At 37.7% G+C, this 23,229-nt stretch overlaps 1 protein-coding gene across 1 annotated transcript; it reads right to left on the reverse strand.

The window, feature by feature from the left end:
* Positions 1-1,899: 1,899 nt before the first annotated feature.
* Positions 1,900-23,219, reverse strand: LOC135470115 (phosphoglucomutase-1-like). Its single transcript, XM_064748873.1, has 10 exons — positions 22,893-23,219; positions 18,306-18,468; positions 17,279-17,554; positions 15,125-15,315; positions 14,428-14,582; positions 11,863-11,994; positions 11,231-11,350; positions 7,377-7,560; positions 6,341-6,475; positions 1,900-2,428 (listed from the first exon to the last, which is right to left on the reverse strand). Exons 1-10 carry the CDS (start codon positions 23,136-23,138, stop codon positions 2,339-2,341), a joined length of 1,692 nt encoding a protein of 563 aa, XP_064604943.1. The 5' UTR covers positions 23,139-23,219; the 3' UTR covers positions 1,900-2,338.
* Positions 23,220-23,229: the final 10 nt, after the last annotated feature.

Below are 23,229 nucleotides of genomic sequence, written 5' to 3' on the forward strand. Positions count from 1 at the left end.
CCTGCTGTAGTCCTGAATTAAGTCCTTAGATTAAATCGCCCGAAGAAAACTGGCAAGAGGGCGGATTTCATAGGTTATACCTGGGACTCTTAATCCCAGGCTATACGTGTGAGCATTTGCCAACAATCACACTGCCCTCGCTGCTCTGGTTTTACTCGATATATGTTTAACCTTTCACACTGTCCAAATGTGTACATTTGGCTTCAGGTGTTCCGATGCAGCAGGGAGTATCCAAGAAATATTATGTGGTCCTGGGCTTGAATCTCTTTTTGTTTAAAAAAATCGTTTTTTGCAATTGTTTGCATTAAGTCGCGCCTGAATCTACCCCGCGTAATAAAGACTGGAATCCTGTGTAACTGCACGGTCCATATATAAATATTTACTTCAACTTCAAGTCCGTTGTATTTTTTACAAAACATTTAAAAAAAACACAAACAAACAAAAACACTTTAATCATATTTTATATGGCATTTGTCTTTTTTATTTGATGCTGTACATAAGAAACCTTTTCGAACAAACCATTCTTACACATTCCACAAAGAGCACCAACAGTATACCACAAAGCTCTGTTAAAGATCCTCTTAACATGAATGATTTTCAGTCCATACAAATTCCTGATTCACAGAGGCCATTCATTATAGATGTCCCCACATTGCTCGAAAGACAGAATATACTGTAATCCACCAAAGAGTGACTGATGTTATATTTTGGTACAGTTTGTCAACATTTACTTTGCTGGGCTTGGTAACTGTTAACACTGCAGCAGAAGTAACTCTGCTATATAACCCAATTTTTAAAAACAATATGCAAGAAATTAAATTGATAAAAGGAGGCACCGGTCTTTAATAGTGTCGTGTACAGTATTTTGCCGGCAAGGGCAGTCTAGATCCAATCATGTCAGTATGACACTGACAGTAACAAGGCTACATGAAACCAGTGTTAATTTAATAGATCATCTTGTCCATTCTACAATCTACAATATCTAATATGCATGTTGGAAGATATTCCTAAGACAAAATATATCTACCAAGCTGTAATATTTATAATTAAAGAAAATAAAACTGCTTATTGAAACTTTTCAAAGTTTTCTTTTTCATATATGACAGGTACTGAATGCTCTCATTTCATATCTGTCATTAGTATGTCACCCTCAGGATACACTGCAATTACTGCATGAAAATCTCGAAGGCCCAGTGTCACAAACCTATTCTTCATATTAACCTTAAACAGTTTACTGTGCTAAAATTGTCACATGTACCTGAGGAATAGAGTTGTCTTAAAGTTTCAAATTTCAAGCATTTAAGTTCCAATCTAAGTTCAAGAATATCTTAATCCCAAGTCTGGCTAAGGGTTAGGCAGCTTTATGATACTGTTGCCAGGGAGCAAGTATTCTGCAAAGATCTTTCTGCCTACTGAGCTTTTAAAGGCTAGGCTCCAGAATGACAGGGGCTATGCAGTTCCCAAGTGTTACAGTGCTGTAATTCCTGGTATGCTGAAAATCGCGTTTTTTATTTGGACAACAATGTTATATAATGCTCGCTATAAATCACTGGCTATAAATAAACTAGAACATCCAGAACAATGTTAGCGAACCAGTTCACAATACTGTGTTACTATACATATATAAATAAACACATGTACAATTAAAAACCTGCACCCATCACGTCATACCACAGACCCTTTACATCCCCCAATCAACTTCCCGCTATACACCAGCTTAAGGGTTTGTCCAATCAATTGTTGGAGCTAGCTGGAACCTTAAGTTGTACACATTGAAATTAGGAGCAAACTAGTCTAGATTTCCATTTTTTTCCTTTTGTTTTCAAATTTATCTCTTAATAATCCCTCTTTTCTGTAATAAATAAATTTTCATCCAACTTGAATTTCTCTTTATTAAAAAAAAAAAAAAAAAAAAACAGGAAAAAATTTTTTTTTACTTAAGACTGTTTTAAACTGAACTACTACATCTTATTAATATTCAAATACATATAGAGGTTTCATTAAAAATTTGATACAGATGAACTCACAACTGTCACACTATCTGTAACATTTAGAAACCATAGAAGTACAATCAAGTTTGGAAACAAATCCATTCGCAACAAATTCACTGATTTAAATATCCGGTCATTGATGGAATTCTTTCTAGCACTGTTGATCCTTTTTTCCCCACAGACTTCCTTCTTGTTCATGATCGTGGGACAGCTTGAGACCAGTCATCGTTGTAACAACAAGAAAAAAAAAGAAAGAAAATTGATACAAGAAAACATCTGGAAGGGAAATTAAGCTGTTGTTGAAGTGTGTGATAGTTTCCGGTGTCTGTGATCTATGAGATTATGAATTATGTGATGACTGTGGGCTCCTGTCTGCCAGTCAGTTCTCGTAGCTGCGAAACTTGTAGTGCTATCTCCACCAGAGGTTTGAGCACAACCTGTCAACAACAACAACAAAATTAGGAATTTATTATGATGTGATCAGTGGAAAATTCATTGGTCAGTTCAATATTTTATTTGTATGTGAATTATAGTGCCACACTTAAAGATTGTTTTAAATACCGTAGTTCAGCAATGTGCAATCAAGGAAACCTGAACAGGAAAGCCCATACATTTGGCTGGGTGCACGAACATGGCCATAGGCCTCCTCTGAATTACCTCCCTTGTCACACAAGGGGGACAATAACATAACGTGAGATTAGTTTTCAAGCTCCAAGGCTAGGAGAAGTGGGACCTTGCCGGTTAAAGCATGCAGTATGTAGGTTTTGTCAAGATAGTGACGATTTTCTTGGCAACAGAGTGTAAATAACATCAGCCTTTGAGAGTGGCAGAAATGTCGAGAGATCTTAAATGAAGTCGAAATTTTCAACTTAGTAAGAATGTATGTAATTTACAGAGTTTGACGAAGTTGTCTACTGTAATTAATTGATTAATTAGGGCCAGGATTTTTACATGACGATACCTCCGAATGGATTAAGACATTGGATAATGTTTATCCTGGCCTTTCCATATCAGTGTACAAAATTAAAATCTGTCATAAAGCTAGGTTTGCAACTAGCTTACGCCGCTTTATCTCTGAAACTTGCCATTAGCCATCTTGTGAGGTCCCACCTAACCACAGCTAACTCCTTAAAACATGCTCTTTAAATAGGAGAGTGACATCAAGGGAGGTAATTCGGTGCGGCCCTATTAGCGATTGACAGCACCGGTAGGGATGCTCAAATCATTTATGAAGGTATATATGGAAGGGGAAATAACTCGCCCAGTCAACCCAGCGACTTGGCCATATATACCCGCTTTGCCTGTCTACTCTGAACAAGTCCTCCCGCAGCCAGGCAGCCTTTGATGTTCAGTGTATGATACTGCCTCGTGAGGGGTCCCATCACACGCATTTTACATTTTGAGTCAAAAGAGTCAACTCCACATTCTGTGCACAACAAAGATGTTGTACGTCATATTTGGGTGTCCATAAAGCAGGCATTTTAACCACATCTAAAGGACCACTGCATCAAAGATATAGTGTGTTAAGGACAGCAGTACTTATTGACCTATTGGGAGTATTTTTTATTTTTTCACTATTTTCCAGCGTACATAGTGCAATAAAATTATGTTTTGCAAGTAGCATTAGTTTGTGCCATTTCCCTCATGCTGACGAATTCTTGGCCCTGGAGCTGAATTTTTTTAAACTGATAATTGAAAAATGAGAAAATTGCCCATCTGAAATAAATGGGCCTGTTTCCAGAGTTAATCATGTTTGAGTTCCATAAACTCACATTTCCACACAACTAACGATGTACTGCTCACACAAATTAGATTACAGAAATATTTAACTGAATGTGCACATGTAGCAATTTAGGGCCCCATAAGAGGTTTCTTAACAAGTTTGATTTTTCTAAACACTACACTGTTATATTTCTTGAAAAGCATTGCTGGTTAACTTAGGTGCGCATGCGCAGACCCCACTGATTATAAAAATTAACTCACCAAGAAAGACTGACCTCTTCTGAACGTTTATTAGCTTCCTGCTAATGTTTGTCTACATAACCCGTGAACCACTGCTTATGGAGCCACTTGCAAGGGCAGCATTCAATAGTATACCACTGTGGAAGGGGTTAATTAACACTGGTGCATTAAAATGGAATATGGCCAAATCCAACTCCCATGGGACGAGAAAGTCGTCCTTGTTTAAACCTCCACAGTTATGATATGTCATATACATGTGAAATATACACACAGTTTCCTGCTGTTTCTCTGAATACAAGAACCCATAGGGTGTGAAATAGTGGGCAGTATAATCATGTGTCACATGCACCTTATACCCTAATCCCAAAAAAGGCAGGGGCCTCCGTGGCTCAGTCGGTTAGCCTGTAGCGCAGCGTAATGACCTCACCAATGTGATCGCTGTGAGTTCAAGTCCAGCTCATGCTGGCTTCCTCTCTGGCCGTAAGTGGGAAGGTCTGCCAGCAACCTGCGGATGGTCGTGGGTTTCCCCTGGGCTGTGCTCGGTTTCCACCCACCATAATGCTGGCCGTCGTCGTATAAGTGAAATATTCTTGAGTACGACGTAAAACACCAATCAAAAAAAAAAAAAATCAAAAAAGGCATGTACAAAAGGCATACATGCACCCACACCACAAAATCAGACAGACAATAATCGGTGGCATGTTGTTTTCTTATTATTTAAAAATGGTGAAATCTAATGAATCGACATTCAAATTAAAGACATGAAGTTGAGTTTTCTCTGCATGAGGAACTTGATAGGCCCAAATTTTATCCCGATTGTATAAAGCATTTCCAGGTGAAATGGTTGAAGGCCAAAATATGTACTCCAATTTATTGTTAGGCATACACAAAAAATGGGACAAAAACTGCCATAATTTTGTTGAAAATGAAGGTGAAACAGACGGAAATGCGAACATGATTTGTAGGTCGTCACGATGAAACAATGCATCACATTTCAATTCACTGTATTGAAGCACTGTAAAAAAAAAGGTCTGGAAAACTTATTCATGTCCATTACTGGAACTAATGAATTGATGAAAAAGTGATTAAATCGATGAAAAAGTCTTTATATTAGAACTGTTTGTAAATATACTTAAAAAACACTTTACTAGAGTTTGGAAAAAACTAAGCGAAGTACATGTACCTTTTGCATTGATGATAGGCTTGTACGTATGTATACATGTAGCATCTTGATTTGCTTGGCAAGGATGTTAAAATGTAACAAATCAGAAGTTGTTGTCTTTATAAGGCATGCAAGTGCCGTCATTCATTGTTCTGTATTCATTACTCGCTGGCTGAACAGGGGGCCTCTGTTGTGAGCAAACGACGGACGACTAGGTGCATTCTGAGTACCTTTTAACCCAGGTGTCAAAAGCTGCTTGATTCAAGAGCGCATGTGTGAACACCTGTCACAAGGCAGACAGGTTCATCCCTTGTTAAAACAAAGCCCCTGTCCTGCTGTGTCGATATCGTATGAGATATTGGTGACAGTCAGGCTAGCTGAGGTAAATAGGTATACCTCCATGGTTCCTCCTCCTATATACATGTATACCTCCATGGTTCCTCCTTCAATATACATGTATACGTCCATGGTTACTCCTTCTATATATACCTCCATGGTTCCTCCTTCAATATACATGTATACGTCCATGGTTCCTCCTTCTATATATACCTCCATGGTTCCTCCTACATGCATCTCCACGGTTTCTCCTCCTACATATATCTCCATGGTTCCTCCTGCTATATACATGTATACCTCCACGGTTCCTCCTCCTATGTAATACCTTCACGGTTCCTCCTTCTATATGTATCTCCATGGTTCCTCCTCCTATATACATGTATACCTCCATGGTTCCTCCTTGTATGTAATACCTCCATGATTTCTCCTTCTATATATACCTCCATAACTCCATATCTTACATGAAGTTTACCAGTGACTTGGTGGTTTACTGCAGTTCACTTATACTGGCAGTGGTATATGCAAAATATTCCTGTTTTACATCTAAAGGGTAATACACCTATCAATCAAATTGATCAAACCAAGTCAAGGTATTTTACTATTGACAGTTTACTATTGACAGTTTACTATTGACAGTTCATGTAATTTGTTTACTATGTTGTGTTTATTATAATGTTTACATTATTTTGTGCGTGACGGCCTTGGGAAAAAACGTTTTATTGTAAACTGAGTGACAAATTTTTCTTTTTAATATCAACCTGATGAAAATAGGGCCAGTTTACATCACTACGATTGATTGTCTGAAGACCAGACTAGTGACTGAATAACTGAATTGACAGATGGGCCAACTAGACCACTGAAAACTAGGTCAGCTGACTGGCTAACTTACTTGAGCGTCTAGGGCGTATTTGCTTGGATTGGACTCGTATCCTTCCACATACATCCTGATTGTTGCTCCACTGCTTCCTGTGCCACTTAGTCGGAAAATAATCCGCGAGTCATCTTCAAAAATTATGCGGATGCCCTGGATAATCAAAATCAGGCTTGTCAAAGACAATCTTGTACATCTTGTATTCCTCAGCCTTTTGTGCATCAAATGATAAATTCATAAATATGAGAATCTCTTGTACATGTTGCATGCAGATTATTTTCCCACTGACAAGTTTTACAGTTGTTTAGGATTTAACGTTTGCTTCCTCCGCATAACATTGACATGCATAAGCTTGCAGATTCACTTGCACTATGATCCAGAACCAATATGGAAAAAAAAAACGCATGCAATGCGCTAGAAAAAACTCAGACTTCAAGGACATGTACAGATGCAGTTTTAGTGCACTAAGGTGTATGTACATCTGGTATAAGAGCGCACTGAAGATGGAAAACATTAAACACAAACACGTTTCAGTCTGCATCCTTGCTTCAGTATGATTAAAGGTATTTAATGCTAGCAACAGTCCTGCAACAACAGGCCAAGGTCAATGAAAATCAATAGAACTCTTCAACTTCTGTTAAAGTGACAGACGGATGGACAGACGGACCAATGCCCGTAGGGCTCATCTACATTTACATGCCCCAGAAGTGCATGTCATGAGTGTTTAGTAAATTTTGGTCGCAAATTTCAAGAAATACAAATAAGTATTGAATGACCCTATTGATTTAGAAATATACAAAAGGTTCGCTGAAAATCAACAGGGTCCTTCCTTAAGAGTAAGTGTTGTATATCTGCTGTTTACAAGGAAATGAGTTCAATAGTTTTTTTTGTTTTGTTTTTTCTTACGAGGAAATGGATGGATGGACAGGCAAAAATAGGACAAGGTCTCTGAAAATCGATAAGCTTCCTGATGAAAAAGTGATAAAGTGGTATATATTTAGTGAACTGAAGTCTGACTGTTCAAGAGAATTCCCTTGTGATATGCATACACTACCTGTTTCTTTGTGACACTTTTGTCAATGGGGTCTGTATACTCAAAGTTGTCTGCCTTTGTCACTTTGTAGGTCTTGTCACCATGGCAATGGGTTCCACCAATCACAGCTGGGTCTGCAATGAGGTCTTCCAGGTTCTTCATCATTTGATTGGCTGGAGCTGACTCACAGTTCTCATAATCATATCTGTCAAATAACATGGCAATGTGAATATGATGCTAAGGGCTTCAGAGGGCTGTAAAAGTCCTCTTTGCTTCCGTTTTACATGCTGGCTACTAAAGTCTGAGAGACCCTTAACAATCTCCCTTCTTTTTAAGACCAAATTTAAATTACTATTTCCCAGAAGGCATATAATAAAACAATCCCATTTATAAAACAGTTCTATAGAGTCTTTCAAAAATTTAAAAGTTTTTTGTTCATAAAGTCCCAGGTCATTCCTCTTGAAACCTTAACCAGTCAATCACATTAGTAAAAGCAAACAAAAAATATGTTTCCCCTAAAATTCTTTTTTTTCTACAAGAAACTGACGCAAATGTTTGTGGACAGAATCATCTGAGCATTCTCCCTTCCATTAAAGTTCTCAGTAAAGAGAATGGTGAGGCACACTTCTTAGTAAGACAGTCAGCCAACCTCCCTTTAGTTGGCAACCACTTCAACTGCTTTATCTGTCTCCTCAATATTGCTGATTTCTAACCTAAGTCTCTTCACTGCCACAGCTTTTGTTTATTTTATGGCATCATAAAGCGAATGATTGTCCACCAGACAGGTTATCGGCAATGCACCTTCACCTGGATGGCCGAAAGTCAACTCTGTGTACAATATCGCTAAGCATAGTCCTGTGTCTACTCCATCGACAAAAGCTAGTGGTGCAGTACTACCTTGCTCTCCCTAGAGAATAATAAAGTGTCCATCTTGTGTAGCCCCATCCTGAAGGTTGCCAAGTGATGCATCACTGAAAACAAGCGTCTCGACACCTAGATTTGGAAACAACACTGACACCTCCTCAGATTTTAATATACAATATTGCTTTAATTCTAGAATGTTGTGAATGGTGGCTTTCTTCTGAGCTGAGGCTAATATGGACACCTCAAACAACACGTCAGGTCTGGTCAGTTGCGCTATCCACAGGAGCTGTCCCACTTTGGCGTGATAGGCTTCCATCTCACTGTTGGTCAGAAAAGATTCTTTCGGATCACCACGTGTTTTCTCCACAACGAAGGGCTTAATACCATCAATGTATTGCTGCTGATGTAATCCTAATCCTATTCCTAAACTTGACTGTTGAATGCCCACATATGCCAATGAGTCCAGCCTTGTGTCACCCTCTTTACCAACCTCAAAAGTCGAATGAATTTTACCAATTGTCATCCTTTCAAACTCTACCGAACCTGCCCATTTGAAATCATCAGCATGGCACGCAAAAATACCATCCACATCTCCATCAACATTTAGACAATAAAACACAGCTGGATCCACCTGTGAGATTCTATAATTACAGCTACTCAGCTTCTGAAGGTGGTCTTAAAAAGACTTCTCTTGACATTTCTGATCCCTGCAAAAATGCAGTTTTTACAACCATTGATTGTGGCTTCCACTGTTTTTGAGCCATAACCAACAGAATGAGATTTGGTTGCACAAGTGGGCGAGTCCTTTGGCACATCCTTAATTTCTACTTCTTCAAACCCACATGCTACTAAGCAGGCTTTAGGCTTTACTCCTTGCCTAGTTTCCTTTATACTACAAATCCACTTCGTAGATACACACTTTTGTCCACAATCTCTATATATACCCCATTATTCTTAAAATTTTGTAATTCTGAAGCCTTAGCCTGTGAAAAACATCTTCATCCACGAGTAGGACACTCTCTGCCACCGTGTCACGAACCCTTAGAAAAACTTAAACCTTCTGAAGACCTACAGACAGTTCTGCCCCAGCCACTGACATTGGTTCAATATATCTCCCATTATACCAGTTCTTATTTTTTCCGGAGGCTTTCCCTGCACGGCTTTGTACTTCCCCAACTTAGCTTAATGTTGCTTGGCTCACTATTACCTTGGCTTATTAGGTTATCGCTGTAGTCTTTGGGGACTTTGAACACTTATCCAGATCTGTATAAATTGCTTCACAAATTCTGTTCAAGTTTTTGTCCAAATGATTCATCCTGCACCGAAACGTGTGAATCCATCAATGATGTGCAAATACCACAATGAAAGGCCCAGTTCATGCAAGTCCACAGCTACAGTATCATTCTGATACTGTAGCCAAAGGAAAATCCAACAGCTGGTCAAGGTGGAGGTTTTCTGTGTTTAACACATGTATCATAACTGTCAACTGTATCTTGTGTAAGATTCCGAAAGCTTCAGTGTCCTTTGACCCAGCACTTTTAAGCAGATTCTATAACCTTTCACCAGAAGCCTGTCCAAATTGTTTTTGTAGCTAAATTAGCACCTGCCTTTTCTCGGGCCTGTGTATGGGGTCAGTGATGGTCAAGACTTCTTCATTGTCTGTTATTTCCACTTGTGGGCCCATCTCTTTCAGAATGCTCAAGCAACAATTGGTGCTGAAGGTGAAAAGGAGCTGTACCTATTTTCCAAATATCTCTGTCATGTCATTTTTCAAATCTAACACCGCCCCTGCCCTCTTAAGAGATTATTTACTACGCAACAAAGGGATATCGGGCTTTACCACTTCAGTTTCAATTCTACATGCCATGCTGGTATAACAATCAGCCAGACTCCACAACTTTACGGTCACCAAATTTAAATTTTCTATTAATGTCCTCTTTTAATACTGATCTACAGTCCTATAAGTTTAATCCGGACAGGTAATGATCAAGCCATCTATTCCCAAAAACAGTTTTTGTACATGTTGTGTCTATTACTGCAGCCGAGAAAGATTCCATAACAAATATTTCATGCTCTGTGGCTTGTTCTTTGGTAAATACTGTCAGATTAGAATCTTCACTCCACGTTTCAGCCTCTGTTAAATGTGCACTATTCTCATTTTTTTTCTTGATAAACTTTTGCCCATTGAGAGACACTTGAGTATATGGCACACCTGGTTCTTTTGCCATATTTATTTAATGGATCTGTCCCTTGAACTGTTCTGAACAGATTTGAGTTTGCCATAGTTCCTATGTTGGGTAACATAAACGGCCTCTTGTTTTAAATTAAGTCCATGGTGTTCTTATTTATTTTTGGTATCACTGAAAATTTGCATTATCACACAGTTTGAACACTACAACAGCATCAGGAAGAGTCATTTCACACTTTCGTGCCTTGGCATATCTTTGCTCATATTCAATTAAAAAGTCCGACATTGTCAAATGTTTTGTAAGCTTCATATGTACTATCTCTGACTTCCTTCTCAAATATACCATCTAGTCTCTGCAACAAATTGTCCATACCCGTCTTTGTATTTAGTTTGTCCTCTGACACATCCATTGCTGCTTCTCTGGCCTTCCCGGTTCAGGACAGTGACACTGCCAATGTCTGCTTCTCCATCAGGACTCATAACACTGCTCATCGGATGGGTTTATATGGCTTCCTGCCAACTCAACTTAATCATGCTCTGCTGCTAACAGTATTATTCGATATCATAAAAACCCACACCGCCTTCGTACTGGCACGCTTTCCTTTCTTTAATGACCCACAATTCTCACAAACATATATTGCACAGACTCCAGAATCCCCTGGCTCATGTCCCCAATCATCAGGGGCATTAACTTTTACTACTTAAGTCTGAAAGACGGTTAACAAGCAATATCTTTGTTAACTTTGTCACACATTAGTTAATGGGGATTCTAGTTTGGTATAATTAATATATCAATCAGAGAAATTCATTCATGAATAAATACCTGGTGAAAAAGTTTCTGCCATATTTTTTCCAGTGCTCCATGAGAATGTCCTCCACACCTTGCTTTTTGTCTGCTAGAACGGACAACCACGCCAGCACAGCCCAAATTCCATCCTTCTCTCTAAAATCAAACAAAATTTAAAAAAAAAAATAGTTTCACGTTTTTTTTTTTTTCAGAGCTTTAATTAAATTTAAACATCACATATGTTCACCTTGGGGATCTTTTGGCCACGTCCAAGTTTTGGAAATAATATTGTAAAAAGAGTCAGACAAAATATTCAATTAATGTGTATTCCCTCTTCAACTAATGCTTATTAGAGAAAACAACTTAAATAGTAAAATGCGCAATATGGATGATGTATATTTATTTTTTCTTGTGGTAAAGACGTGAACAGATGAATGCAAATCAAGTATTCTGCCGACAGTGCATGAACATGGTCAAAGTTGAGAAAGACAAGTCAATGACTAAAGATGCACCTGTATATATTATGAAGCAAATCACTAATTACTAGTCACAATTCATAAGGAATACAGATCTTTGAGCATGTCTGTCTGAATAACAAACTCAGATTTCCAGTCAACAAACTCTCCCTAATCTTAAGCAAAACTAGTTAAACCTTAATGACATCTCACCTGATGTGATCAGATCCAGTGCCGAAGCTTTCTTCCCCACAGATGGACAATCGGCCGGCATCCATCAAGTTACCAAAAAATTTCCAGCCAGTGGGAACCTCGTAGCACTGAAGGCCCTTCTGTTTGGCCACCCTGAGACACAGAGATGTTCACAGCTGTTTGAATACTTATGTAGGATTTATTTATTTACTCGATTATACCTTTATAACGCCATACTCGAAAACTCTTTCACTCATACAAGGAGGGTCAGTTTTATGGATTTACACCAAAAAAAACTTTCACTTTTCTACACATGCAGATTCAAACAGAGTGATCAATATTTATACTCCACCAACTAACCCTAAATTAGCATAATAAATTAGACACAGTTAACACATGATCAGTTTTGCAGTTTTTATAACCACTGATTGTGATTGATTGCAGTTGAAGTTTAACTTCAACTGCTTGTTTAGGAAGATAATATGAATGTAATCTACTGCATCTATTATATCCACTACATCTCTTTGTACGTTAAGTGAGCTGTGCACAAACTTTGAGGATAAATGGGCCCTGAGATGTGATGTGGTATGTATTCCTGCACAACTGGGATTCAGGTCCAAGCCAGATAGACCACTGTTTTCTTGTGATACATGAGTACTTATTATGTAACCAGTTTGGGAAACTCACCTCAAAATACCTTTCCAAGATCAACAGAACTCTCAGAATCAGGAGATATGCACAACTTGGTCATGTGCGAAAATTTAGGTCATTAAAATATTTAATAGCATACACGTCAAATCTATTGAATGAACAATATTTCTCTCGTATACAATAATATATTTATAATCATAATTTATCATATTTATAATGATGTGTGTTATGTAGTCAAAATTTGGCAGTGGATTAGAGTAAAACTGAACTAGAAAAAGTTAACCAAACACACGTTACATGCTATTTTTTCATTTTATCAGTTTGTTTCATATGACATTTTAAAACAGCTAAGCACAACGTTTTTGTCCATTACACTGTAAATCTGTTGTTTTTCATGTAACTTGTGCTTGGTCACATGACCAGACGGCAGCCATATTTGTTATTTACATGTAGGTGAATGCAGGGAAAAACACAGTGGCAAAAGGAGGTCAAGATCCAATTTTATGCAATATCATCACACAAGAGTTGTGTAATATAACAGGGAATAGGTTTACAGATTTAGTTCAGAAGTTGTTTACAAGTGTGTGGTAAAGTTACTGTAAATTTAGTGATTTAGTTCATAAGATGTTCTCTGTTCGCCTTTGTACAGCTCCAAGCAGAAGTCAAGGGAGTGTCATGCAGATAGTTTGTTGACAAGGAGATTTATTTGTGGTAGGACACATTAATGAAATGTATCACAGAATTTTTGTGACTTTACTCTGCAGTCGCCTATGTCAGCATACTACCGCTAGCCATCTAGTTCATTATTGGTAAAAGCAGGTTGATTTCATGTTACGTAGGAGGTTTGAAATTACAGTTGTTGTACAGATACAGGGTCCAGTTGTTCAAATGTGTATTAGCAGTTGAGTCCCGTATTAACTTTAATCTTGACTAAAGTGCAATTTGCCGCGACTAGTATTAAGAATTAAGCCTGGCTTAACTTTTAATACAATTTGAACAACCGATCCCAGATTTGTATTTTAACTCTGCGGATATACACATTAGCGATTTGCACAACATTTCTGTGCATCCTTTCCTGATGGTGCTGCCTCATTAAAATGGCTGCTGTATTATGTTAGGGTTAAGTGTGCGCATTCAGTGTCAACACATTCCCAGCACAAACTTTGTTATTACACTGGTGCATAGTATGTTAAGCAATCATAAAAAGTAGTGCTTGTCTTTATTTGTAGAATTATTATTACAAAGTAAAGGCAAGATGTTTTGTGAATATGTGTTAATTTTTGGTTTATTGAGATAAACTCAAACTCAAGTTTAGTCAGTTCCAAATGTCTTTTAATACACTCTTTGGAAACGTGGGAAATCAGATTTCATATGTTATATGCACGTTAGCCTGAAGTTATATTACTGTACGTTTTCAAGTATTGTTCAATGTCTTTCTTTCTGACATTACTTCTGTAATTTCAGTTGTGTTTTTCACACACCGTTGTAATAAGATGATCTAGGTAGGATGGTAATAGTACCATAGTCATCCTCTGACATTAACATCATTAAGAATGCTCTAAGTTAAACCTCTATCCTATCTATTTTAACATATGCATGGATGTAAACATGAATGAAGTTGTAGAGTGTGTAAACCACTTATAACAATGCAGTGGTATTGTGGTCAACATAACTATTGTGGTCAACATAACTAATGTGGTCATTGTGTTATTCCTTTCAGGGTCCATCGGTTGTACTTACTTCTTGCCTTACACACAGATACTCACTGACAGATGGGAAAGACACTATATCTCACGCATGCTGGCAAGGGGATAACAAACTCCCTCAATATTACATGTCCAAATTCATGGATGATTAGAGTTAAAGTTGCGCATAGATTGTCATTTCATACATCTAGAGAATGAAGTAAAAAAATTCAGAATCATGGAGGCTTACCTATCTACCGCACCTGCTGTAGGCATACTGCGTGCAAAGCCTTTTGCGGGAGACTTCTTGAAGTAAGGGATACACTCAAGGTTATTAGCTATCACAGCCAATGAGTCAGAGGGAGTCACAAAAAAGGCGTTCTTACCCAGTATCATGTTTCTGTCCTGAAAAACAAGACAAAGATATATAAAAACAAGACAAACATTAGAAAAGCAAGACAAAGAATAGATAAACAAGAGAAAGAGTAAATAAAGAAGTACAACAGAGAATTCCTTTTTTTACACTATTGCTTTAATCTGTGATAAGTCATTACACTACTGTTTAATGTCATACTCAAGAATTTTTCACTCAGATGTGTTTTATGGGTAGAGCAAACTGGAGTGCTCTCAAACAGGGTAAACTCCCAGCCTTTGGCAAGTCACTGACAAACTTTTCCACATTCTGTGCAAAAGTTATAGTGGATTCACGCAAAGTGCTTTTCGCTACTATTGAAATTTCACATAAGATGGCTGTTTCTAGACCAGCTGTTTGACCATCACATGAAATATTAATTACCTAAATTCTGTTCCAACTCATTCTTATTTTTCTAAACTCTATTAATCATATTTATTTCAGCTGACTTTTCACAAAGAAAAGCATACTCGAGCACAGGCAAGCTGAATTCTAAAAATTAAGAAAAGTTTAAGACATACATGATAAACCTCACCCCATCGCCATCAAATGCTGCTCCAAATGAATGCTTCCCTTTTTTCAGTTCTTCCACCAAACTGGCTGCATACGTCAAATTAGGGTCGGGATGATGACCACCAAAATCTGGTAGAGGTGTGCAGTTTACAGCGCTCGATTCAGGGGCACCTAACTCTGTGCACAGGATCCTTTTCACATAAGGGCCAGTTACTGTAACAAAGTAGAGTGCATTGAAGTAAAAGCTAAAATACGAAGGAAGGTTCATCAGACAGACAAGTGAAAGCTACGCCTAAAAACAGTCATTTATCTTTTTAGACATTCTGAAAAGTGCTCAAGATATTCAAATGTTTGACTTCTACGATGGGCCTTATTGGCCATACTGATGGTAAAACCAGAATGAAAGAATTGTTATTAAATATTTTAGTAATCTTTCACTCATGTGGAAAAAGATCTATTTCAACATTTAATGTTGTGTTTACACCTGGAGAAACTTTCAAGTGACGTCAGACACTGTTAGTATGGTCTGTAAGTCCACCTCTGAATTCAAAGAAATGATAAGATGCTTTTAACTCTCTTGACAAACAATCTTTAATCTCTAAACCATAGTTTCATGTACCGCCAGTCTAGCTAGTGATGGCTACTTTAATTTCGAGGACTCTTCCCTTTATAGTTGCTCATACAAAGCTTGGTGTTTGTAGTAATGAAAACTTATCCTGGAACTGTGAGAAAGTCACCCAGCTTTTAGGTATTCTTTGACGTTCTAAGAACCTTTTCAGTAAATTCTCTTGTGAATTGTTCTACAAATCCTACATATTATCCCACGCTGGCTCCTGCTTCAGTGTCTAGGGTAGAAGTTCTGCAGCAAACATCAAGAAGCTTACCAAACTACAGAAAAGAGCTGCTCATATTACACTAAGTGCTAACATAATTGTTCCCAGTACGGCTCACTACAACAACAACAGGGCATGGGAATGGGACCATCTCCCAGTCACACAGTTTGTGCTGTATACATATGCGTACGGTTTTCCATCCAGGAGGGAAGGGGTCGGTAATGGGCTGTGCCCCTATCCTGTTTCACCTGCTGGCTGGGACAGTTGTGGGGGCAGTAGACACATTTGTCCTTTGTCACTGTATAACTGTTTCTATGTATTGTTTGTTTTTGTTTGTGAAAGCCTTGGGGAAGAGCAGTTTTGTACAAACTGACAAATTATCTTCAATAAATACAGATATTATAAAACCTGGACAAAGTTACATCATAACATTTATTATCATATCAGACTTCATTTACATTTGACTGAGGCATCGTGGAAGTCTGAAGCTTGGAACTGTGTAAATATGTTAAAGTACATTTTATTTATGTTTTGTTCAATGCCATAATCATGAATACTGAAAAAGATTACAGTAAAGTTTGGGGTGGAGGAAAGGGGGCACAACCCACAAAAGAACATTACCAGCCCTTGGGAAAAAATGGTAGGACCCATATAGTCAATGTTACATATACTGGACAAATATTAGTACCTTATATAACAGGGGCTTTTTCTCCAATGGGGTGTTATCAAAAATGTTTGGTACCTCTCTTCAGGCATGAATTTTGCCATGTTGTCACTCAATTTGAGAGACTCATAAACCGACTACCTTTTAATATAACGTGCAGACTTATGCGTAACTGGGAGAATAAGTTTTAAGTCTTTGCTAGCTAAATGTTCTCTTCCTAGTTTATTTTGTTTTCATTCTCTTATATAAGAATGTTGCAGACTTGATATATTCAGGTGATTCCAATCACACTGGCTTTTCTCAACAACTTAATCTGGACAATTCCTGTGGGAACATGCCACCTTAGCTACTTTCATGACAAATGAAGCTATGCTCAATGCATTATATGTGTATGTGCACGATATATAAATGTCTGCTTGAGAGTGCATATCAAGCTATGAAAGGATGCAAACTATTGGCAATAAGGAATGTGTGACTATAAACCAATCCAGCTTCAATGTGCAGCGTTTTACCCTGTCATCGATTCTATCATGATCTAAATCTTTCAAATCTTTTCAAACAGTGTCATTTGAATTAAACAAGTCTTAACTAATTTAAATACTCTGGTTGTACAAGTAAAAACCCAAAGTTAAAAAAAGAGTTAAAACTTTCAATTTCGAATCTTTCTGCTGCTACTCACCACCATGCATGGCATCAAGCAAGATCTGGAAGCCACTTTGGCCATCACCACCACCCAAAAGTTCACGAATGGCTTCAAAGTCAAAGATTTCTTTCATGTAATCTACATAGTCAGTTACAGAATCTAGGACATCCACAACAAACTGTCTTCCATCCACAGTGAAGGACTGCGTGCCCAGTTTGGAGAAGTCCACCTCTAAATCAGGGCAGATCTTGTACTCTGATATGGTTTTGGTGCCCTCGTAGATTGCACTAGTCACACCTTCTGGAGCTGGGCCTGTTTACAAGTTTAAAAAGAGTCACATCCTGAACCAGTATTGATCATGACAATGTATGAAAAGTCAGAAACCAGTCAGAAGCATATAGAGTCATCACTGACTGGTTGGAATGAGTGTTAGACACACACGCACGAATCCTATCTCCAGTGTTAGCCAATGGGTTGAAGGATTTATTTATTTATTTGATTGGTGTTTTACGCCGTAATCAAGAATATTTCACTTATACGACCACGGCCAGCTTTATAGTGTGAGGAAACCCGGCAGAGCCCAGAGGAAACCCACAACAATGCGCAGGTTGTTGCCAGACCTCCACTTACGGCCGGAGAGGAAGCTAGCATGAGCTGGACTTGAACTCACAGCGACCGCATTGGTGAGAGGCTTCTGGGTCATTACGCTGCGCTAGTGCACTAACCAAGTGAGCCACGGAGGCCCCATGGGTTGAGGGAACTTCAGCAATTAACACTGAGGTGGCAATAAGCCCTATATACTTCATTCATTGCAAAAACAAAAACAAAAAAAAAAAAAACCCAGCAAAACACAAAGGTCAATTCCAAATAATGGGAGGACTTTTAGAAGAGCTGTCACATGTCCATATAAAATATTCTCTCCTTCTCTCCCTCAATACAGGCTACTTTTGAGTTCTTCTATTCTTCAAGAGGTATATTCTAAAGACAGTGGTAAGTGCTATCACATCACCTTTCCTTATTCATGGAATAGTTTGCCAATTTACTAAAAACAGTTTGTCATTACCTCCATTTGCTGTATTAAACTTGATCCCAAAATCCCCATTTGGACCTCCAGGGTTGTGACTGGCTGTCAGTATAATTCCACCATTTGTTTGATATTTTCTGATGACACACGAAACTGCAGGAGTTGAAAATATACCATTTTGGCCGATTAAAAGTTTTCCAACCTGGAAAATAAGTAAATTTGATGAAACAATATTATCAATACTGTCTTACAAACATGACAAAGGCTTCGAGGATTTACTGAAAGTCACTGAAGTGAGTACAGCCTGCCTGCTAAATCTTATAATGCTACCAGTTTCACTTCACCTTTTTACCTTTCAAAGAACATCTTTATGTCAAATATGAATTTCCAGATATGATTCACATAAATATACATGTATACATAGATAAAACAAACAATAGAGCAACTAAATGATCATAACTCAATTCCTGTTTCTTCATTTCTTTTATTCATTTTTTATATCTTTATTCATCTTACTGTTGTTTAATACCAGAAATTCCACTTATACGATACCAGTCAATTTCACAGAAGGAGGAAACCAGGGTACATTTGGCATGTTACTGTCAGAAACAGATATGAATGGCGCTCTCCCTTTGAGGCATGGTAGCAGGGTCAATCTAACAGTTTTAACATGCATAGTTAAACAAGATTAGGTTAATCTTCTAAATTATGTTCTTGGGTGCATTTAGGTGTTAAATATTGCAGAAATAACAATATTCTGTTGGTAGCTTGAGGTATACACAAATACTGCCACGTTAACATGATTTAAGGAAGTAGCACGAGTGCCCGAACAAGGGGATCTCATATAAGTGAAATATTCTTGAGTACGGCGTAAAACACCAATCAAATAAATCAATTATTGGAGAAACATGAATGCAGTACTTCCGCTCAATACATAAAATATGGAGTCGTGATTTTTGTAATTGCCCCAAGGTTACACTTTGAATCACAACTTCTAAACTCTGTGCAAACGACCTCTAATATTGTAAGTTTTTAGTCGGTTTTCAGCTCCATATTCTGTTAGACCTCATGTCTCGGATTAACTTTGAAAGGCTGAAAACTTGTCTATGTCACAATTTACAGGGTAGCGGAGCATTCAGGGCCTAAAGGCAGCTGGTAGATGCTGATGGGAACAATGAAGTGTGACAGGAAGGATGCATGCGTTAGTAGGTTATTTCTATCTGACTAATGTGTAGTAATTAATTAATATTCAGTTGGTAAATAGTTATATTTGTCCAGGACTTTGAAATACTTTCTGCACCCGGGAAAGCAACATATTGAAGAAATAAAGATCCCCTGGTGAGGAGAATTAACACAGGAAAAAAAATAATAAAATGCCTTCTTAACTTTCTACATTCTGTTACATTCCAACTGCAGTTTCAAACTTCATGTTATTTTCAAGGAATATATATATATATATATATATATATATATATATATATATATATATATATATATTGATGTAATTAAGATAGTACACATAGATATATGTATCTTGTCACCTCAATGTGAACTTCACCATACAATTGGGTGTCTGCATGTGCTGTGATCATGGACTGCTAAACCTCAGCTGTTAGCTGGCATTTGGGTACAGTATGATCACAAATTTTAGTCTTCTCCTTCTCGCTTTAATGTCAGTTTATGGCAACCAGAGTATCACATGACCAAAGATTCTGGTGGTTTGGATTTTTGGCCGTCTACCTAGACATTATTTACATCCTGTTTATTTCATCAGACAGCAGCACCCCAAGATCTTTATTCCACCTAGGCTTATCTTTAGTGTCTGTATTCTACAAGGCTACCATGTACTACCATATACATATACTTCAATGTGTGGGTAAGTATCTATTATTTTAATGAATCAATTTATAAGCTGGCATTCGAATTTGTACTTTTGTTTAAACAAGTTTCTTTCAAATTTTCAAAATTGCTTCTGCATGCATGGAAATTTTTTTCTTTTACCTTATACTCAATCATTTTCCTATCGTACGCTGAAAATCTTGAGAAAAAGCCATACCATTCGGTGAAACCTTTCAGCAAGTGAACAAGAAAAATGGAACAATTACAGCGGTTTTCATGTTCATGGTAAAGCCTTTGATAGGTATAGAATGGACAAAGTCACACATCTGTATCTGCTTCCACATGTGATGTCCACATCACTATTTGTGGCTGTACAACATGACCTCTGAACTATGGATTAAGGCTGGCCCTCTAGTATTTGGACATATCATTTGGGCCACATGCTACAAGATTGTTGGTAGACATATGTTCTTGATACAAATGGATAAAAAATTGAGGTTACATTAAGTATCAGTCAGTTTACTTTCATCAACCTTTAATGCCATTAAATATGTGCAATATACATAATGACATGCAGCTTTAAATAGCATATTTTCAAAGGCTTAAAATATTCTTCTCTGACAATTACTTTGGAATTTCAGAACATACATATAAATACATGTATTTAGCAAACAGAGCCACAGTGTATATATGTTTCTACATGTAAGTTCATATATAGTGTACAGGTATGTGACAAAAACCAAATTTATCACGTGTTAGTGGACTACAGGAAATTCAACCATTATCGTTATATAAACCCTTCAAAAGATTAGATTCTATTTTCCTTCCACTTTCACAAAATTATAGAAAATGTTTACCTTTTTCTGAGGTAATAATTAACTTTGCACTTGTACTTTTCAAGGCAGTATTTAATGGAACATGTACCTGTACTGAAAATAATTTTAGTTCTGAAATGTGTATTTTCCAGAAAACATCAAGAGTGTTGTAAGCAGAACTAACCTGGTGTTCTAGAAAGCAACATTTTGTTCATGATTTAATTATATTAAATACAACGTATATCAAGAGAGATTCCTTTCCTTTCAATTAGTGAAAATATGGTGAAAATAATGAAACTGTATTTTAGTTTTTAAATTCTCATGTTTGTGGTATATAGTTTACATCATATGTAGCTTTAACATAACCGTATGACATTTATTGTGCTATGCATGTATTATATACTGGTAACTTCATTGAGCTCTCTTCAAACGTTGCAAAAAAAAACCCATTATACAAGCATTGTTCATATTAATTTACAAAGTGGTAACTTCAGCAATTCTTTTACTAACACAATATTAATCCATAATTTTCTGAGTTTAATACGACAATGCCATATGTCGTGTGGTATATGTGACATACTGCACAATCTTGATTATTTACCAGAAAATACTTCAAAAACTGATAATGATGTGACATATGTGAAATGAATGATATGCCTATATTCCTTTACTAAACAAGAGGCTCCGTGGTTAGTTTGTTCACATCGCATGTTACCGAGCGATCAGTATATTTCCAAGAGTTATTAGAATTGTCTCCATCTATGTGTAACGTACATGTTTTCTTTACACCACAGTCAAAAATAGGTACTATCCAGGTATACACTGGCCTACTTGTGCAGAGATGTGAATATATGTGGATAACAGCAAATAGTGAATATCATTTTTACAAAAATTTGCTAATGTGAAGGACAAAATGATAATTACTTAGGTGTAGGTAATACATGTATAAATATTTGGTACGAATGTACTTTTCACTGATATACTGACATCTGGGCCTGGGCAGGAAATCCTGGCCACTGATAGATGGCCCCACATGGGATAGTTCCCTCTGGCCCGTATTGGGCCCAGTAAAACTACTTCAAAATATGATCAATACAGAACCCACATGGTCCCCATCTCGATACTCTCATAATACCCACATTGGTCCCATATACAATATACCACATTATAAGGCGCCCATGTATGGCCATTGTAGATCCCACACGGTCCACTGCTGAAGATCTGATCCATCTTGGCCCTATATACATGTAAGGGGCCAATATACGGCTGATGTTGTTCCTACATGGGTCCATGTCTTAACCCTAAATCAGGCCCATATTGATCCCAGGTGCAGAATGACTATGGGCTGATATGGGTCGCCTGTAAAGGCCCCATAAATGCTGGTACATGGGTCTGATATTTGGGCTATCACCCCTTGTCCACAAAGCCTGGCAGAGGTGAGCATTTAAGCGAGGAGGAGTGTAAATGGGAGTATTACATGCAATAAGTCAAGTCACCACTTCAAGAATCTTGCAAATTTATGCAGGTTAAGATGATATAATTTTATTTGGGGGCAAACTATCATGGCTAAAAGGCGCAATAATATGGCACCTGCTAACGTTGCCATTAAGCCGACAGACCCGACAGATGTGCATTCAGTCTAGCAAGTACCGTAAAATCTCGTCTTTCAGCTGCATTAGTACGCTTTAGAAACCATATGTGGCATACTTCAGCCATTTGGCCTATAGTGCTTTTTTTTCTTTTTCTTTTAACTGCATCAGTTTGCGACAGAACACACAGGATATTTCAAATGCTGATTCAGCTTATCAAATATCGGCTAATCCTTGTTACATTCACTTAGTTAAGGTAAACCTTTCGCCAGCAGGCAACAATTTACACACTACATGCACTTGCTTCTTTTAGCTTCTGAAAGTATAATTATATGTATATATATAGATATATCGGTGAAACGAGTTTGGTGGCTAATGTTTACCCCATTTGCAGCACAAATCTTGATAATCAGAGAAGTGGTTTCAGTCCCGTAAAATCTTCCATCTCCTCCAACCACTAAAGTGCTTCCTACGATTTTGTCTCCTAGACCAGCTGACAGCGTGCACTGTACAAAGTTCTCAGTGTAATGCGTTTGCTGGAAGACAGGTACTGCCTTCCGAAGACCGCTTGTCCCTGGTTTTTGGCCATCAAACGGCCTAGTAGGGACAGTCTTCGATGCAAACGACATGTCTCTTTCGGTCTGTTAACGAAGACAATGTGTGACTTTCAGCGCAAAAGTCAAGGTCGTGACTGGCCGGCTGGATCAGAAATACTCTGAG

This window comes from Liolophura sinensis, chromosome 7 (genome assembly GCF_032854445.1).
Source record: "Liolophura sinensis isolate JHLJ2023 chromosome 7, CUHK_Ljap_v2, whole genome shotgun sequence".
Lineage (NCBI taxonomy): Eukaryota > Metazoa > Mollusca > Polyplacophora > Chitonida > Chitonidae > Liolophura > Liolophura sinensis.

Bases quoted from the DNA above. Each gene is read 5' to 3' on its own strand.
- LOC135470115 (XM_064748873.1), bottom strand. From the start codon at position 23,138: ATGTCGTTTGCATCGAAGACTGTCCCTACTAGGCCGTTTGATGGCCAA. The intron at 11,995-14,427 runs GTAAGCCTCCAT...TCTGTGTCTCAG, and splicing joins ACAGCAGGTGCGGTAGATAG to GGTGGCCAAACAGAAGGGCC. The intron at 7,561-11,230 runs GTATTTATTCAT...GTTATTTGACAG, and splicing joins GGCAGAAACTTTTTCACCAG to ATATGATTATGAGAACTGTG.